At 37.6% G+C, this 18,926-nt stretch overlaps 1 protein-coding gene and 1 long non-coding RNA gene across 2 annotated transcripts; both read right to left on the bottom strand.

The window, feature by feature from the left end:
- Nucleotides 1–428: 428 nt before the first annotated feature.
- LOC133784151 (uncharacterized) lies at nt 429–881 on the bottom strand. The gene is made up of 3 exons (XR_009871161.1): nt 765–881; nt 566–666; nt 429–476 (listed from the first exon to the last, which is right to left on the bottom strand). It is a non-coding gene; the product is annotated as an uncharacterized LOC133784151 (long non-coding RNA).
- Nucleotides 882–929: 48 nt separating this feature from the next.
- LOC133785380 (E3 ubiquitin-protein ligase RSL1-like) lies at nt 930–3,202 on the bottom strand. Its single transcript, XM_062224625.1, has 3 exons — nt 2,979–3,202; nt 1,918–2,568; nt 930–1,122 (listed from the first exon to the last, which is right to left on the bottom strand). Exons 1-3 carry the CDS (start codon nt 3,200–3,202, stop codon nt 930–932), a joined length of 1,068 nt encoding a protein of 355 aa, XP_062080609.1.
- Nucleotides 3,203–18,926: the final 15,724 nt, after the last annotated feature.

Raw genomic sequence — 18,926 nt, 5'->3', positions numbered from 1 at the left:
TAATATATGATAATGTGAACTGAGCAAACATATACTTACCGGTATTTTGACAATGTCAGTACGGGGCCAACCGAAGGGATTATATGCCACTACTATCTGAAATAGTATTAGTAATTAAGACAATGAAAAATTAAAAATCTCACCTTAGTATCCATTGAAGGGTAAGGAAATCTCAAAATTTTACAAAACTTTTCCCTTTTCAAATGTCTTCTTCTGTTGGTGGGCAGTAACTGATATTGAATAATTGACACTGTTTAAATCAATGTAAAGAAGATAAAGACAATGGAAATAAGTAGACCAGAAATAGCTGCATCAGTCTAGAGAAATGTGATGATTAGAGAAATTTAAAAGAATGAAGCAATTTCAATAGAAATACTGGGTTATAAGAGGCTACAAATACTCTGTTTTCTTAAGATCCTTGTTCTACATGAAGTTGGCCCAGGAAAGAAGACTATCCATAATGCCAGACTTTGCCACTGCAAGTTTAAAAGGTAAAACATAAAGAAAGATATAGAAAGTAATGATAAGAGTGCATCTACATAAACAAGCAAAGAGCTTCTCGAACCTTTCTTTAAGAACTCTGGTGGGAGTTCACATTTAGACCCAAAACTGCTTGGACGAATGGTAAGAGTTCCACCCTTGATTGTGGCAATCGAATTTACAAAGCTAACCTGGTTTAACAAGAGAAAACAATCAGAATAAAACACCCTTAAAAGTGCATAACAGCATCAAAGTACTCTCATTTAAAATAAAAATTCAAATACCTGTTGAAATTTCCCATCACTAAGGCTCACACAAACCTCCCACCTGTCATTCACTTTCTCTGTGATCCTGCAGAGAAATGGTCAAAAGAGTATGTTAGCAAAAAAGATAACAAATGAAGAAAAATGAAACACAACATAAGCTCAAGGGCCATTACTCAGATAATCTCAACATAAGGAGGATTTCTCAATGAATTCTAGTCCCAGAGTACCAATATTGTGGCAACCATTAACTGTAAGATGAGTAAGTTGCTTGCAACCAGTGGCAATAGCTTCCAAACCCTTGTCACTTAGGAAATAGCAGTCACTTAGAGTGAGATCTTTTAGCTTCTTACATCCATTCCCAATGGCACGTAAACCCCTGAGTTTTAAAATCAGGATGAAATGAAAGAATAAGTACTGAACTTACTAGAAAATAGAATAAAGATATGAAAAAAAGCCAAGTTGTTATCACATCTCTTCTATCTTATAAACTAAGCTACCCAATAGCATTTAGAGGCAATCAATATAAAAATTGAAAAATGAACCTAAGAGCAAATGAAATAGACAAAAAAAAAGTACACAAGATTTAATTTGTTCCAACGAGTTCTATGGTTATAGATTTTTCATACCTGTAATCAGATAGCACATTGCTCGACAATAAATGACCAAAAACACATATCATATACAGATGTAAAAACTGAGGCGACAAAGATTAAAAATGGCACTAACTTATCTGTGAATCTCTGGAAACTATATAGAGCTAATAACTCCAATGATGCACAAGAAGTGCCTACAGCTTTCAAAGCCTCATCAGTAACATTGATGCATTGTAGCTTCAATACTTTCTACATAGCACCTTTTACTTCCATATTTGTTCGAATAGCTAGCTAATGCAGTAAGAAGTTTCAATTGTAAGCAAAATCCAAGAATAATACAAGTCATTTTCTAAGTATATATGGAGAAGAACCATGAACATGAAGGAATGAATATTACAAGAGAAAAAGCAGGTAAAGCTCTCTCACCAGTCCACACCATTATTTAGATAACTAAACAAGCTATTAAATGTATATCATTTGTCATGGTACTTGAAAAAGGGAGTGAATAAGTAGAAATAAAATAGTTAATGACACTAGAAACCATGAAAGAAACTTCCAAAGGAAAAGAAAAATCTGACCTGCATTGTATGAACAAGCAACTGGATGATCTTTCAACATAGTATTTGCAGGTTGGACACCTTTTCCACTGCTTATTCTGAGCAAGGTTCTTCAACATAATATCTTCCTTCTCTCTCTCGTCCTTATTCAACTTCTGAAACTCCACACACTCAATCCCTTCATGCCAAGGAACCTTACACTGCGCGCAAAACATTCTATAGCAACTTGGGCACTCCGAGTTCATTATCACCTCTTTTCCATCATCGATCAACATCACTGAGCAATTCTTGTACGCACAGTAAAACTTTTCAGTCCCAAGAATCAGAGCCTCAGACAACGTCGTGCCCCACCTGTCAAACACCTCTGGGAGAAGTATCGAATGACAGTACTCGGGCTCCAATGACCCGTTACAACCAGAAACAGGGCAATCGATTCTCGTAATGTTATCTTGAAGCTTTGAAGCAACGTACCTGACCATGCACCTGGAACAGTAAGAATGGCTACAACCCTTGATGCTAAACGACTCACTTCCAGACTTGGGTTCCGCGCATATCTCGCAAACGAAAGATGAGTCATTGTTGGAATTTGAAGACTGCCCGTTTTCGGAGCGTGGTGTGGCTGAGCGCTCTAGGGCTAGCCACCGCTTGTAGATGAGGGAACAGGCATCACGGCTGGGTTTAGAATCAAGTAGGTGGAAGAAGAAGAGGAAGACGGTGGCTGATACTGAAACCCTAACTGGGTATCGCTTGAGGGATGGTCAGAAGTGTGTTAGAAAAATGTTTAGAGCTTTGGAAATAAAAAAACAGAGGAAAATAAAAAAGTATAGAAGATAATTTGGCTCCAAAATTTTGGTACCGCCAATTTTGATACGGCCAAAATTTTTCCCCCCTGTTATTTTATTATTTGATGTATTATAATACCTTTTCAATACTATTAAATTCATGTGTTATGGAAAGGGATATTTGGTGTAGTGTCCCATTGATGGGTCACTGCTCCCCTCAAATATAGGTGGATTCTGGTTGCTGAACCTTTCTGATATAGGTTTTGCTCGGGCCACTCTTGGTGCTTCTACTAGCAGTACAGGTTGTTCAACGACAACTTGTGGACCATGGTTTCGTTGTACATTGTTTTCAAGTGGTATTTCATTGTTCTAAGCATTATTGGGTGGCATGGGGAGTCATCCCAAATGGTGTTAAACCTTTCAGCTTGGAGGGCATTAACATCCTTCTGTGTCTTTTGCCCTCTTTCAATTTGGGCTTTATGCGTCTCCACTAGGCTTTGTAGATTATTCATCTGCTTGGCCATCTCGTGAACTCTAGTAGCTTGGTTTGGAGCTCTAGCGGTAGGCGCGTTCTGAGCTTTAGTAGTAGGCACGGCTTGGCCTCGGCCAGCAACACCCCTTCCTCTTTTAGCTCTTGTCCTTGCCATTTGTTTGATTTAAAATAAAAAAACTCCTAAGTGCTTAGGGACGAGAAGTTAATACCAACGCATATTTCCTTTTCTCTTTTTTAATAGTCACCGTAGAGTCAAAGAACCTCTATCTGAGTTGCTAGATTTGGTTCTGGCTGTACTCTTTGTCCTCGGCCTCGACCCCTTCCTCTGCCTCGGCCACGACCTGCATCTTGATCAACAGTTGCTCTCTCGTCTGGGTTTGTTTAATTAACATCTCGACCTCCCCTGGCTCGAGTGTTAAGAACCATCGCAAGTCTTTATACCACAGTGTATAGTAGGGAAGAATACTAACATAGCAATAAATGAGCATACCAATTTTTCTCATAAACAAGAAAGAAGAACCATAATGATTCGAATCAAAACAGTTAGTCATAATATTCAAGGATATAACCTAGAAATACAAAATGATCATGAAAGATCATGCCATAGGATTTTAGTTTGCAGGAGGATAAATCCAAAAAGAGAACCCTAACTACACGTCGGGTTTCTACATCTGCCTGCTACAACTACACTAAAGTCCTACAACCTAGGAGGTTTGCAAGGTTTTTACAAAAAGTATCAACAAGACCCTCACAGCATAACCTAATCTAAGCTATCCCTCAACATATCCAGCTCTATGTCGGTATCCTCGTTCGACTACTCAGGATCGTCCCCTGGCTCTACCAAAGACTTTTGTCATGTACTGTATACATTGCCAAATAACACACCGATGTCATTGGTCGTACTTGAAGCGTCGAGGAAACTCTTCGTTAAAGAGTCTACATTAAATTATCCCTAGCGTAGGGATTATGGGTATTCTCTCTATCACAGGGTCATCTATCTAAGGTATATCAGCCATAACCTACAATTTATAGAATTGAGGTAAAAAATGGAAACAACACACTAAAGGAAGAGACAGTAATTATAGTGAGTGTCGGTCTATCTTTGCGAAATGTACATGTAGGTTGTCTACAGAATCGGCTAAACTTGAGCTCTAATACCAACTATAACGATTCGGATTTTCTAGACTCGATAATGCAGAAATATAAATGTTTTCATTTAACAAAATGTCTCAAAAACTCGTATAAAAAAACTTTTTAAAAAGTCGTATGGTCATACTTAACAATTAATTACAAACATATTTTATAAAGAGTAAAGTGAGCCTAGTTTTGGAAAATTACACAACATTTCCAAAAGTAAAACGGCTTCCCAAAAGGTCAGTCCACATGAACATTTGCAAGGTAGACTTGAGCGCTCACTGCTCTGCCTTGCCCTTGTTCTTACCTACAACAGGAAACAACTAGGTAAGAAAAAATGCTTAGTAAGTTCAACCTTAAAACAAAAGCATGTAGAGAATTATGGTTCCGGATCCATTAGGACCCTACACAATCAATTTCAAGAACGTGAAAGCATCCTGGAAAACTTATGGTCATGCCTGATAACCAATGACAAATTATTTCTTATAACCAGATAAATTCCTGCACTTAGAAAATCCCAAAGTAAGCAGAGATATTATATCACAAATATTTCTTATCAACAAATAAATCCCTGCACTCAGAAAATCCCAGAGCAAGAAGATATAATATATCACAATATAATTCTAGACCAACGCTCGACAATTTCCAACAATGCAGGCATAACACTATTAGGAAAACTTATACAGGATATTTATTTATTTTCATATAGATCTAATATTAAACAAATTAATATGAGATAACCTAGAACGTGTTTCTAAAATTAAATTCAAAGAGAAACAAAGATAAGAATACTTACACTATACGCAACAAAATGAAATAATACTTCCTTGAGTTTCTCTAACTCTTGTATCCTTTTTGTCGCAGAGTATTATCAAGAAACTGAACCGTTCTTCTAATTTCTTCACAGTCTTCCAATGTATCCTTAGAATCACCTAGACTAGTGTGGGCAATTCTCAACACATGAGATAGACACAGAGAGAAGAAGAGAAAATAACAAAGAGGCTTAGAAAAGGACTTGTGTTTAGAGAGAATCTAAAACTATCAGAAAACCAGTGATTAAACTTATCTGTCGTCTGTCTTGACTTCTCTCTAATCACTCCTTTTATAGACTCAATTAGGAAATTTAACTTAATTAAAAAATCAATAAATTAATAGCCAATTTGAAGCCCTAGGTCGAAATTATCATGGGATTTAGGCCCGTGAAATTTCACATTTGATTATAAGCCCATTGGACTTAAAATCAAGGCATGTATTATTTTCTATTGATTTAATACATTAGATAATTATTTAAATCCTTTATCAAATTTATTATTTATAATTTGAACCTTGATTTAAACTTATTTATTAATTTAGATACCAGTTTATTTTAATTAATAAATATGCTCTAATTTATCTTTTCTTCTCAAAAATACGTAACTCTGTGAAACTATCCAACTTTGAAAATTATAATTGATAATTAAATAAATTAATTGAGACAATCTAGATGATTTTATCCAAGGTACAATGAGGCCTATGGGCCTATGAAATCAAGCTCCAATAAGTTATCATAAATCTAACAAATAAATTTACTAACTTATTAATTCCTCGTGACTCCACTATAGACTCGAAATCGCACTCTTGAATTCATAGAACGCTCTATAACAAATATAGATACGCTATTAATTATCCATTGTTACAACCATAATTGTCACTCAATCCTCTATAGACGGTCTACAATGAGATAGGACTAAAATACAGTATTACCTGTCATTGTATTTTATCCTTAAAACACTTAGTTCCTTGAAAATGATATTTCAGTAAACTAATTTAATTACTGAAATGAGATCTCTATCATTTAACACCTTGAACCAAACTAAAAGGAAACCATCATTTCACTTCTTCATCAAAAGCTATAGATGTTCATATCTATGATTAACATTCCCACTCAATTATACTACCGAGTTCCCAAGATGTAAGTTGTAACGCCCCAACTCCAGGGACCGTTACAGTGTGCCTTGTAAACAGTGATGAACTCGCTAATCGAATTAATTGGCCAAAATCGTGTAACTAAGTATGATTAGCGGTTTAAGGATTAAAAACTTTGGTTAAGATGTAACGTTTCATTTGAACGTTTAATATATATACTGGGATCCCAAAAGTATAAGTTTAGAGTCTACTACAAGAAAATATTTACAACAGGCCGTTCTATGCGGCAAAACAGGGTTTAACCCTAGTTCCACTTTAAACCTCGGCCATGGCGGACGAGCAGCTGCATATGTACACGTCATCACCTAAGCTCTCCAACTCAAGGATGGTCCAGCTTTCTTTTGCCTTTACCTGCACCACAAAGCACCCGTAAGCTGAAGCCCAGGAAGAAAACACAATACAACATGATATAATATCAACAATAATTGTATTCATTTCTCAGGACCAACAGTCCAAGCAAATAGGTGACTATCACAAAAAGTCACAAATTTGGGGACAGCACCCTTTGGCCATGTGACGATAGGGTCACCAGGGCTTAACAGATGTCAAAAATAACTAATATGGGAACAGCATCCTTTAGCCATGTGTTGATAGGATCACCAGGACTTAATAATTAAGTGAACATCTCACTAGCTTCAACAGGATAGGTTGTAACGACCCAAATTCGCTAATAAGGCTTAAGGGCCTTGATTAGTGTGCCAGGAGGGCAGGTTGGGATTTATGTGTGATTTATGAGTTAAATGCATGGTTATGATTTAAAGCGTGTTGTATGACTATTTGATTATTTGAGATGCATGACTATGTGGTCAGTATGCATAATTAGGTGAAATAAATATGCATGGGGACCCCGTTTGCATGATAGGGGTAAATTGGTAATTTTAGCCCGCTGAGGGCATATATGTGATAATTGTATTCTGTGAATTGTACCATGTGAGTGTGGTGTTATTATTGTGATGCACGTGCCGAGACGGTCCTAGAGAGCAAATTTAACTTAAGAGTCACAACGGGATTTCTATACCCGGCTCGGGAGGAGCCTAGGGGTACTTTGGGAATTTTATGGTTAAGTTGAGATTTAGCGGGTAATGGTTATTGGTGATTGAGTAACCTGGGTAACCATTAATTACCGCTGAGAGTAACAAGTTCTAGATAGAGAATGGTAGAAATGAAATAGAAGTAAAAGGACTTAAGTCCCCTTGAGGTTTAGTTAGGAAAGGATAGGCAAGGAGGGGTAAAATGGTCATTTGGCTGGGAATTTGATAAATGGCAGCTGGGTTATATGGGGTACACGGTTTAGGCTTGGTGATATTTTGGTTTTGTTAGAAAAAATTAGAAGAGAAGAAAAGAAAAGCTAGAAGAAGAAGAAGAAGAGGGGAAGGAGCTGACTTTTGGAGACTTGGAGATGGATTCAAGGAAGCAAAGGGTGGATTCTCCACTTAAAGGTAAGGATCCTAGGAAATTTTAAGAGTTTTATCTGTTGTGGTTTAATATTTTTGAGGTATGGTTTAGGTTTTTCAAGATTTGGTTTGTGTTTTTGGCCTATGGGTTTAAGTTGCTGAAGTTGAAATCAATTGGGTGGATTTGTGAGTGTGATTGTGTTTTGAGCTTGAATCTAGTGTTTATGGGTTGTTAGATGGTCCATTTGAAGTTTTAAATTGATTTTGGGGTTTGGGTATTGGTTTGGTATGATTTGGGAAGGTTTTAGCTCGGTGAAAACGCAAGAGAAAACCCAGAAATCTGGGTTCACGTATGAGCGCCGCGGCCCTGTTCTTGGGCGCCGCAGCGCGATGTTGCATCAGGAGAGGGACAAGTCGCTGGGCGCCGCAACCCTTGAAGGGAGTGCCGCGGCCCTAGGCCAATTTTGACAGCCAAAATTCTGGTTTTTAGGGCTTTTGCCCGGGGACTCGGGGGTTGGTTCCAATGTTTTGTTTTAGGGAATTAGAGGTCCCGAGAGTGTGGGATTGGTCCCGGGAAGTGGTTTTGAATTGATTAGTATTAATAGATGTTTCATGTGTGTGTTGTGACTAGGATATTGGAGAGGCTCGTGCTAGAGGACCGTGCTCGCGGCTTTAGTGCATCAGGAAGCTCGGAGTACAGGTAAGAAAACTATAACACCCGTAGGATAGGGCATGAGCCCATAGTGTGATTGCGGGGCACGGTCCTATATTGCATGATGAGATGATTGCAGGGCACGACCCTATATTGCATTACATGTTAGGGTGCAGACTTAAATGAATTGATATTTGTTTGAATGTTGTTTGATTTTATGCTATATGTGATTATAGTGAAATGAACGGCTATGGCCGAGGGCGGCAAGGCCGAGAACGGCAACGTGGCCGGAAGTAACACTTAGCACATGGGATGGTTATAGTCAGGGTAGGACCCAGTGGATACATGTGAGATCCTTACGGTGAGGACCGAGACCCCAGGCTTCGGTAAGGCTTCTGGGGCGGCATGGCCGTGTTTGCTTAGTCTATTGGTTGACTTGTTTATCTGTGGATTGTTTGATATGATTAACTGTATAATTTGCATATGTTATGTACTGCATGAGTTTTCTTGCTGGGCTTCGGCTCACGGGTGCTCCATGTTGCAGGTAAGGGCAAAGACTGAGTCAACCAACCACGAGCTCGGAGAGCTTGAAGCGACGCGTACATGTTTGGGCTACCCGACTGCTTTGGTTGGGGGTTTATTCGAAAATGGCTGTAATAATCTATGATTTTTAGAACTGATCAATTGTAAACTTATTTCAAGATGTAAATGGTTTTCAAACCTTATTTTGGGATCCCAAATGTTTAATACTAGAAGTTTTTATTGAATCAACACATTTTCAAAGATTACAGCCTTAACTTTTAATTAGTCACACTTTCGTTTCAAAACCTCGGTTAGCGAGTTAATTGCACAAAGTTTTCTTTTTAAAAAAAAAAAAAAAACTCACTTGGTAACGGCTCTAAGGAAGTAGGGCGTTACATAGGTGCATGGTGATTAGTCACCAACATAACCTTCCTCCCGACTCTAGAGTCGTAACTATGGAACAACGTCCCCTAGCCATGTGACAAACAGTCACCGGGGCCATATGCCCTGGCTCTGAACATCTGGTCTTAGACCAGGCAAGCGCTTATAAGTTCATCGACTTTAGGGTCGGTCCAGAATTAATGCCACAGAGCCATTCAACGATGATATCGATTAGATCTAATCTCCATTCGGCCCTACGTCCTCGACGCTCATACCGTTTCTGACTCTGAGGTCAGTGAAACACGACCAGTGTTCAGCTCATTTTGAACTTGATTAATAAATCACAGCTTCACAGATGGATCCAACACCATTGCCGATTCTGACTAATAAGTCAGTGCCATACACAAGTAAGCCATGCCACCAAACACATATGTCACATATCCAATATCCATAAACAAGGTATTCAGCATGCTTACTTAACGAGTATTAATACAATTAGGACCATGCACAAACCCAGAGGCACAAGCTCTGAACAATATCATACTCAGTACTCAAAGCATGTCCTAATCACATGTTCCTCGTGCATCACATGCATTATATTTAACAATCCAACATGCACCAATAATAGACATGCATGTCACATCTAATAATCAACCAACATGCATCAATAATAGCCATGCATGTCACATTTACACAGGGTGCAGTTTTCTTACCTCAGATTCAAGCTATAATGATTAAAATAATGACCTTGAGAACGATCAACTTTTAGTCTTTTAGCGGTGACCCAGTCATAACTAAATATAGGATATCATCAATAAAAATGATCAACATAGGTTCCCAATCCAATATCTAGCCTCCGGGACATCAATCCATACTTAATCGGGTAGTAGGATCAACCCCGAGGCCTATGGATAGCATCCCCAAGTCAAAAACCCATTTCTGGCCAAAAATGCCCTTATGGGCCGCGGCTCACCCCTCTGACAGAACCATTTCCCTCACAAAAATGCACGTAGGCTGCGGCTCACCATAGCCATGCCACGACCCTTTACCAAAACCAGCAAGCACCAGCTTGCTTTCCCCTGCGTTTTTCCTCGAAACCAAACCCTCAAACCAGTTCCAAACCTCAACCTAACACCCAATTCAACCACTAAACATCATCTACAACTCACCCTCATCAAAACCCAAGTTAAACATCAATCAAAACTCCCATTAATCCAAACTTTCCACAAAGAATTCATAAGCTGAAAACTAATGCCCAAAATAGTGGACACCCTAAAATTAATGGTTGGAACTTACCTCAAGCTTCATTTTGAATCCCCTTAAATGGCTGAATCAAGTCCCTAAGCTCCCACCTTTGATCTCCTAGCTTAATTCCTCAATTTGAGCTCAAAACTCCAAAGGGAAAAAGAGGGAAAAAGATGCACGGGAGAGAAAGAAGGAGATGAGGATGATGCACTGTTTTGTTATGTTTTCCACAGCCAACTAAACCTCATATAAATCCAAGCTAAATGACCTAAATGGCCCTAGGTCACTTAAGGTTCCTAAAGTCTTTCCAAGGGTAAAACCGTCCTTTCCAATCTATCTCGTTAATTATAATTAACGCCCTCCAATTCCCGCTATTCTCAATATTCTCAAATGCCAATAAATCATATCCCATTACCCTTTAATTCCCAGTAATGTTCTAATCATCAAAATGACCCCGAGACTCACCCCGAGCCCCGAACTTAAACCCGTTATGACTAGACCGAACACTTACATTTCATGATCGTCTCATGCCGAATAGCTTGAACCAATCCACCTTATAATGTGGCTATATTAATTAATCACAACCATGCACCCAAAATACACAATTACGCCCACAGCGGCCAAATTACCAAAATACCCTTATAATTATAATTACTCCCATATGCACGCATTTACCATCATATAATAATATAATTTACATAAACATGCATATGATCATTAAATAGCATCATAACTCAATTATGGCCCTCCCGGCCTCCTAATCAAAGTCCTAACCCTTATTAGGGAATTCGGGGCATTACATAATTATGGGCTAGTACATAGGGTAAGCTGGTAACAAACAAGTCAAAGAACTCAAATAATACAATCAGTTATAATACTAACCACTCAGAGTTTAGATTGAATTGACCTATGGTCAACTATATGATATGACTAAAATAGATAATAACGGTATGTTTACTTATCTTATCAACTATCAATATCGGTCCAATCCGATGTAACAAATACATCCGATCTTATCTACTTTGCTAATGTTTTGGAAAGAACATAACACTGTAATGTGTAAGTAGATCATATCGTAGATTTGCAAGTCAGTGTAAATCCCATGCACAGACTAATCTTATAACTAACTTATTTTGAACATATAATCATATTTATATTCCACTATGATTACGTCACTATAAATAAGATTAGCTATATGCTTGGGATTTAATAAAAGTTTATACTAAGCAAATAATCATGGAAATAAACACATGTGAGCAAAGTGATTGACCAAGTCATAAAATGATTTCTTATTCTTTTATTGATAATAAAATGAGATCACAAAGAATTTGGGTTTTAATTAGGGCATAAAACCTCAGCAAACTCCCACTTGCACTAATTTAAACTAATGCCTTAATTTTTCTAATCCCAGTTCCTTGATATGCTTATCAAATGTAGCTTCTGGTAGTGTCTTTGTAAATGGATCCGCAAGATTGTGTTCAGTTGCAATCTTCATAACATTCACATCTCCCCTGGCCACATATTCTCGAATAATGTGATACTTCCTTTCTATATGCTTACTCCTCTTGTGACTTTGAGGTTCTTTCGAGTTGGTTGTCGCTTGTGTATTGTCACGAAACAACACAAGTAGTTGATCCATTTCCTTAGATGCTTCTGACGCGGCTATGTACTCAGCCTTCATGGTTGAATCTGAGATTGCAGACTGCTTTACGCTTCTCCAAATCACAACTCCACCCCCAAGAGTAAACGCCATTCTAGAAGTAGACTTCCTGTCATCGACATCAGTTTGAAAATCTGAATCGGTGTAGCCTACAGAGTTCGGAACATCACCCTTGTTGACTAACATATAATCCCTAGTCCGTCTTAAATACTTTAGGATATGCTTAACTGCAGATATCTGGTCTAGTACACAACATGGCATACATCAGACTTCCAACTGCAGATGCGTAAGGAACTTTTCTCATTGCATCTTCCTCTTCAAGAGTCTGGGGAGACTACTTCTTTGAAAGGTGAATTCCATGGCAGGATGGTAGACGCCCTTTCTTGGAAATTATCATTGAGAAACGTTCAAGGAATTTATCAATGTAAGCTACTTGAGATAGAGCTAACAGTCTGTTCTTTCAATCCCTGATAATCTAGATATCTAGAACATTACTTGCTTCACCAAAATCCTTCATCTAGAATTGAGTGCTCAGCCAATTCTTCACATCTAATAATTTTTTAACATTGTTTCCAATGAGTAAGAATCATCCACATAAAGAACCAGGAATACCACTATTTGATTTGCCTTTAGTTAGTAAACACAAGGCTCATCAATATTTTGTTCAAAGCCATAGGTTTTGATTATTTCATCAAACCTAATATTCCAGGAACGATAAGCTTATTTAAGTCCATAGATGGACATATTCAACTTGCAAACTTTTCCTTCTTGTCCAGCTACTTTAAATCCTTCTGGTTGATCCATATAAATGACTTCGTCAAGATTTCCATTAAGAAAAGCTATCCTGACGTCCATTTTCCAGATCTCATAGTCGAGAGCGGCTGCTATGGGTAGGTGGATGTAAATGGATTTGAGCATGGCTACCAGACTAAAATTTTCCTCATAGTCCACGCCTTCTCTTTGGGTATAACCCTTTGCCACTAATTGAGCTTTATAAGTCTCGATATTTCCATCAACACCTTGTTTCTTCTTGTAGATCCACTTGCACACAATGGCCCTAAAGTCACTAGGTGCTTCCACAAGATCCCAGACAGAATTTGAGTACATGGACTCCATTTCCTGTTTCATGGCTTCAAGCCATAGTTCCTTTTTAGGGCTAGCCATTGCCTATTTGAAAAACAACGGATCATCATCACTAGTGTCACCAACAACCATATTTGTTTCACCATCCAAACCATAGCAAACTGGCGTCCTAGAAACCCTCCCACTATGATGAGGCTCTGTGACTGTTTGCTAAGGAACAGTGGTACTTTCTTCATTTAAATTGACTTGCGTCGGTTGGACATGAAGAGTAGGAATTTCATCATCAACTTGCGTTGATGACGATGGAACATTGGTTGGAGTCAATTCTTTAACCGTCTCCTCTAAAACTACTTTGATGCAAGGTTTAAAGTTCTAGACATAGTCATTTTCTATTAAAGTAGCATTTATAAAAGTAAACACTTTCTTTTCTCAGACAGGTAATTCACCTAAGGTGAGTTCCCTCAAAGGTCCATCCTTTGTAAGTCTTTGAATCCTATCATAGCCAATGTGACCTAGTCTCAAGTGCCATAGATACGTCATATTATCGTTATCGGTCTTTTGACATTTATTGGTCCTAGGTTTAGCTACTTTGAATAAATCATTATTAAGAGCGAGGGGTTCATTAGGTCGTAGAATATAAAGTCCGTTTTCCAAACATGCAATACACAATTGTGATCCATTGAAAGAAATAGATATATTAAAACTTGTGAAAGTCATAAAAAATTGTTCTAATTGCAACATGGAAACTGAAATTAAATCTCTACTAAAATTCGAAATGAAAAAGACATCTTTTAAAATTAAAAATTTATTTCCGAACTTCAAACAAGCTCTTCCTCTAGCTTGGACTGCAATGAAAGCTCTGTTCCCAACTCTAAGCTTTAAGCTGACTTCGTCCACTTCCTCCCACAATTCAAAAAGTTGTAAAGAGTTACAAACATGGTTAGTAGATCCAGAATCAATAATCCAAATAGAGTTATCATTCTCTATAACACATGTTTCCAAGATAAATGAACTATAATCATTACTTTTGTTTTTAGCTGCTAGAAACTTGGGGCAATACTATTTCCAATGCCCCTTCTCTTTGTAGTGAAAACACTTACCTTTACCTTTATTGTTTTTCTTGTTCTTGTACTTAGGCGTCTGTGCACTTGGTTGTGCACTCGTCTTTGTAGCCTTTGCAGGGTTGGGGTTGTTGTTTTGTCCACCTTTCCTCTTGTTTCCAGCTTTCGAAGATGAAGCTTGGTTAGCTTCAGGCTTAGCTTGATCAGTAGCAGTAGTAGTAGTTATCTTCTTTTCTCCTCCCTTACTTGGTCCACCCATGATAAACTCAAAATTCTGAAGCTCGTTCATGATCTGTGTCAGACCATAGTTGAGTTTATTCAACACATAGTTGGTGGTGAATGGTAGGAAAGCTAGGGAGAGAATGTTGAGGATTAAGCCAACTTGAGTTTCCTCATCTATTATGGCTCCATGCAGTTCAGTTTCCTGAAAGTAGTTTGTCATCTTGATTAGGTGATCATGAACATGTTGAGAAGGTGCCATCCGAGCATTGGCTTATTTCTTTGTTACCTCAAAACGAGTCTGCGCTGACTTGGCACCAAACATGTCTTAGCTGATCCATTATTTCGTAGGCTGTCTCAACATTCTCCATCTTTGTCTTGAGAGTGTCGACCATACTAGTCAACATGTAGTACCGGGCCTTGTTGTTAGCCGCCTGCCAACGCTCATAGTTGTCCCTCACAGACTTGGTAGTTCCTTCAGCTGGAACTTCAGGGAATTCCTCAGTCATGACGAACTTGGAGTTGTCACCAATTGATATCACCCAATAAACTCCTAAGCAGTCACAGTAGTAATCGGGCTATGTCGTATCCACAGAGAGGTAAAATACAAGTAAAAAGAAAGATTAGTAAATTAGAAATAATAAACTTTGACATAATGTAACTTTGAAAAAGAATATATTTTTTTAAACATTAAATAAACAAAATCGAGGAATTAGAAAGAAAGAAAATTTGGAAGGCATAAGTTTCATTCATGCAAACATATATATATTAATAAAATTGATTCATTCTACTCAACTATAATTCTACACCATTAATTATAGTTGGAAAATATATATAATAAAGCTCACCTTAAAATATGTTCTTTAATTAAATTATACTAAGTTCTAATTTTAAAAACCTATAATATTATATACCTTAGAGAGAAAAAATACCAATGGCAGAATGCAGTAAAAAGCATATAATATAATAAATATCCTAAATTAAATTAAGAGCCTAAATTACATAAGAAGAGCATGACTAGACTTATGTAAAAGACAATAATAAATTTAGAATAAAAATTAGAAGAAAATAAATTTAATTGTAACAAAGATATAGAAATGAAGAACAAAATAAAGAATCAATATATTAAAAATATAATGTGAGACATGAACTTCACTCTAGCCTTTCCACAAGAGAATTTACCCTAAAATAAGCATTGTTTTCACTCAAAGTAATGTAAAAGAAATGAAAGAAAATTAATAAGTAAGCGTTTTTCTCTCCAACAATACTCTCTACACTTCTTCCACAATCTGATAATTCTTTCCTTCATTTGGCTCTTTATTTATAGTAGAAATAGGACCCAAAAATGTGTAAAATCGTGTACAAAATAGTGGGAAAGTGGCACAAAAACTGATGGAAGTGGGGCAAGTGGTGCTAGGTCGTCGGGGAGATCTAAGGCATGTGGCGGAAGCTGATTGGCTCAGCAGCTAGCGCGGCAGGAGCATGGGGGACAGTTGCCAAGCAATGAGACATGTGTTGCTCTCTAGTTGGCTCGGCAGGCTGGCAGCGCGTGTCAGGTGCGGTTGGCTGCTGGTGGGACAACGTGGGCACGTGTCAGGAGGTGTGGGACCCGCGTGGCAGGCGCGTCAGGTGGCAGGTGTCAAGGCGGCTCGGCTTGGACACGTGGGCACAGTTGAAAACTTGGGCCTGGGCTCATCCTAGGCTTTTTTGGGCCAATTCATCTTCAAAAATGTCATTTTTTTCATGATTTCCTCAATTAGAATCATTTATTTCTTCTTTCTTTTTCTTTGTGTCAAAATACATTTTATTTCCTAAAAATTAAACACAAATTAAATTATAATTAATATTTTCAAATATAAAATATATGACAATAAATCCATGAAAATATTAATTAAAACTTAATTAATTTTAAACTTTAAGACTAATAAAATGATATTTTTGAGCACTAATCACAACCCCCAACCAGCTTATTGCTAGTCTCTAGCAATTCAAGCGAAATGATAAATGTCAACATGATATATTTCAGGTCAAAAATTATAAAAGAACTTAAGTATTAACACAAAATTTTAGTAACAAGTCAACAAGAGTTGTGAGTGTGTGCACCAAACTTGAACCTTCTTACCGCAAATCATAGCACATAAAGTGCCAAGTAAAAGTCTCAACTCCATTAACCTCTCATGTAATTGGAAATATTTAAAGTTAAGGGTTTCACTCATGGAGTTGGAAAAGAAGTCAGCACTCATCAAAAGGGTATATATTTAGGACAAACTCTTAAATAATTATTGAAACGAAGATAGGAAATAAACTATTGGACAACCACCATAAAGAGTACCACAAAACCAGTTTTTTTGGGAATTCTAAGTTAAATAGACAATCTTTACATTTATTCTAAGAGCCATAAAATAAAACATGAAATTAATAAACACACCTTTTTTTTTAATACAGGAGACAACATAATTGAAAATGATAGAACTATTGCTTTTATGTTTTTCTTTTTCTTTTTTCTATTTTTTTTCTTTTTTTTTTTCTTTTTTTTTCGTCTCTTTTCTTCATGAAGAACATAATAAAAGGCTCTCTAATAAGATTTGTCTATAGAAAATATTATCCCTAAAACATCATCCATTCATACCATAATACCTTGTCCAAATAATTATAATCATTTCTAAGAATCAATAAAAAATTTAAAGTATATCCCCCAACAATCAAATATTTTTATTACAAGAATGGGGTTTAATGGCATCATATGTCACCGGGACAGAGCACCTAATTTCCGACTCCTTTCACATGATCGACAGAAATTGTTAGTGTCTTTGAACAAAGTGGGCCAATAAAGACCACGCTGTAAGATTTTTGGAGCAGTCTTTTTCATAGAAAAATGACCACCACAAGCTTCATTATGACAAAAGTTCAGGACACTAAAAATTTCATCATCTGGAATGCAACGTCTCATAATTTGGTCAGGGCAATACTTAAAAAGAGATGGATCGTCCCAATAGAAGTTATGAACCTCAATAAAAAATTTACGTTTATCTTGTGCACTCCATGTAGTTGGAAGTTCGCCAGTCACTAAGTAATTAACAATATGAGCGTACCATGGCAACTTAGTGACTGTGAAGAGATGTTCATCAGGGAAGTCGTCACGAATGGCTGGGCCATCAGTGGAATCAGAAAATTCAAGACGAGATAAGTGGTCTGCTACCACATTTTCAACTCCTTTCTTGTCTTTTATGGTCATATCGAATTCCTGTAACAGAAGGATCCACCTAATTAAATGCACCTTAGCATCCTTTTTGGAAAGGAGGTATTTTAAGGCGGAATGGTCCGTAAAGACTATGATAGGTGAACCAATTAGGTAGGAACGAAACTTTTCAAGTGCAAATACTACAGCAAGCAACTCTTTTTCAGTAGTAGAATAGTTCACTGTTAAGAGTTCTACTTGCGTAATAAACAACGAAGGGCTTCCCTTCTCTTCTTTGACCTAAGACGACCCCTATAGCATAATTGCTAGAATCACACATGACTTCGAATGGTAAGTTCCAATCTAGTGGCTGAATGATAGGGGCAGAAGTGAGTTTTGCAACAAGTGTTCAGAAAGATTCCTCACACTCAGGTGTCCAACTAAACACAACATCTTTTGCTAGGAGGTTTGACAAAGGGTGAGCAATTGTCGAGAAATTTTGTATGAACCTCCTATAGAATCCTGCATGCCCAAGAAAAGATCGAATGTCTTTAACAGTCTTGGGGGTGGGCAGCTTTGATATGAGTTCAATCTTTGATTGATCAACCTCAATTCCTCGTTCCGACAAGACATGCCCCAAGACTATGCTTGATGGCACCATCAAATGACACTTTTCCTAGTTGAGTACCAAGCCTTTCTCTTTGCAACATTTAAGCACAGACTCTAAATTGAGAAGGCTTGATTCAAAGGAATCTCCAAAGACTGTCAAATCATCCATGAATACTTCCATACATTTCTTGATCATATCACTAAATATGCTCATCATGCATCGCTGGAAAGTGGCTGGAGCATTGGACAGGCCAAATGGCATACACCGAAAGGAAAAAGTACCAAAAGGACAAGTGAATGCGATCTTATCCTGATCTTCTAGGGCAATCTCGATTTGGTAATACCCTGAATAACCATCGAGAAAACTATAGAAAGGATGACCTGCCACACGTTCCAATATTTGATCGATGAATCGAAGTGGAAAATGGTCTTTGCGGGTGGCTGCATTTAACTTTCTATAATCAATGCACATGCGCCACCTAGTTGTGACATTGGTAGGCACAAGTTCCCCTTTTTCATTTTGTACCACGGTAACCCCTGATTTCTTGGGAACAACCTAAGTTAGGCTAACCCATTTACTGTCAGCAACAGGATAGATTATTCCAGAATCAAGAAGTTTCAAGACTTCAGCCTTAGCTACATCCTTCATTGT

Source organism: Humulus lupulus, chromosome 6, assembly GCF_963169125.1.
Source record: "Humulus lupulus chromosome 6, drHumLupu1.1, whole genome shotgun sequence".
In the NCBI taxonomy this organism is placed as follows: Eukaryota; Viridiplantae; Streptophyta; class Magnoliopsida; order Rosales; family Cannabaceae; genus Humulus; species Humulus lupulus.
The sequence above is the reverse complement of the archived record's forward strand: the minus strand, read 5'-3'. Positions and strand labels throughout refer to the sequence as shown.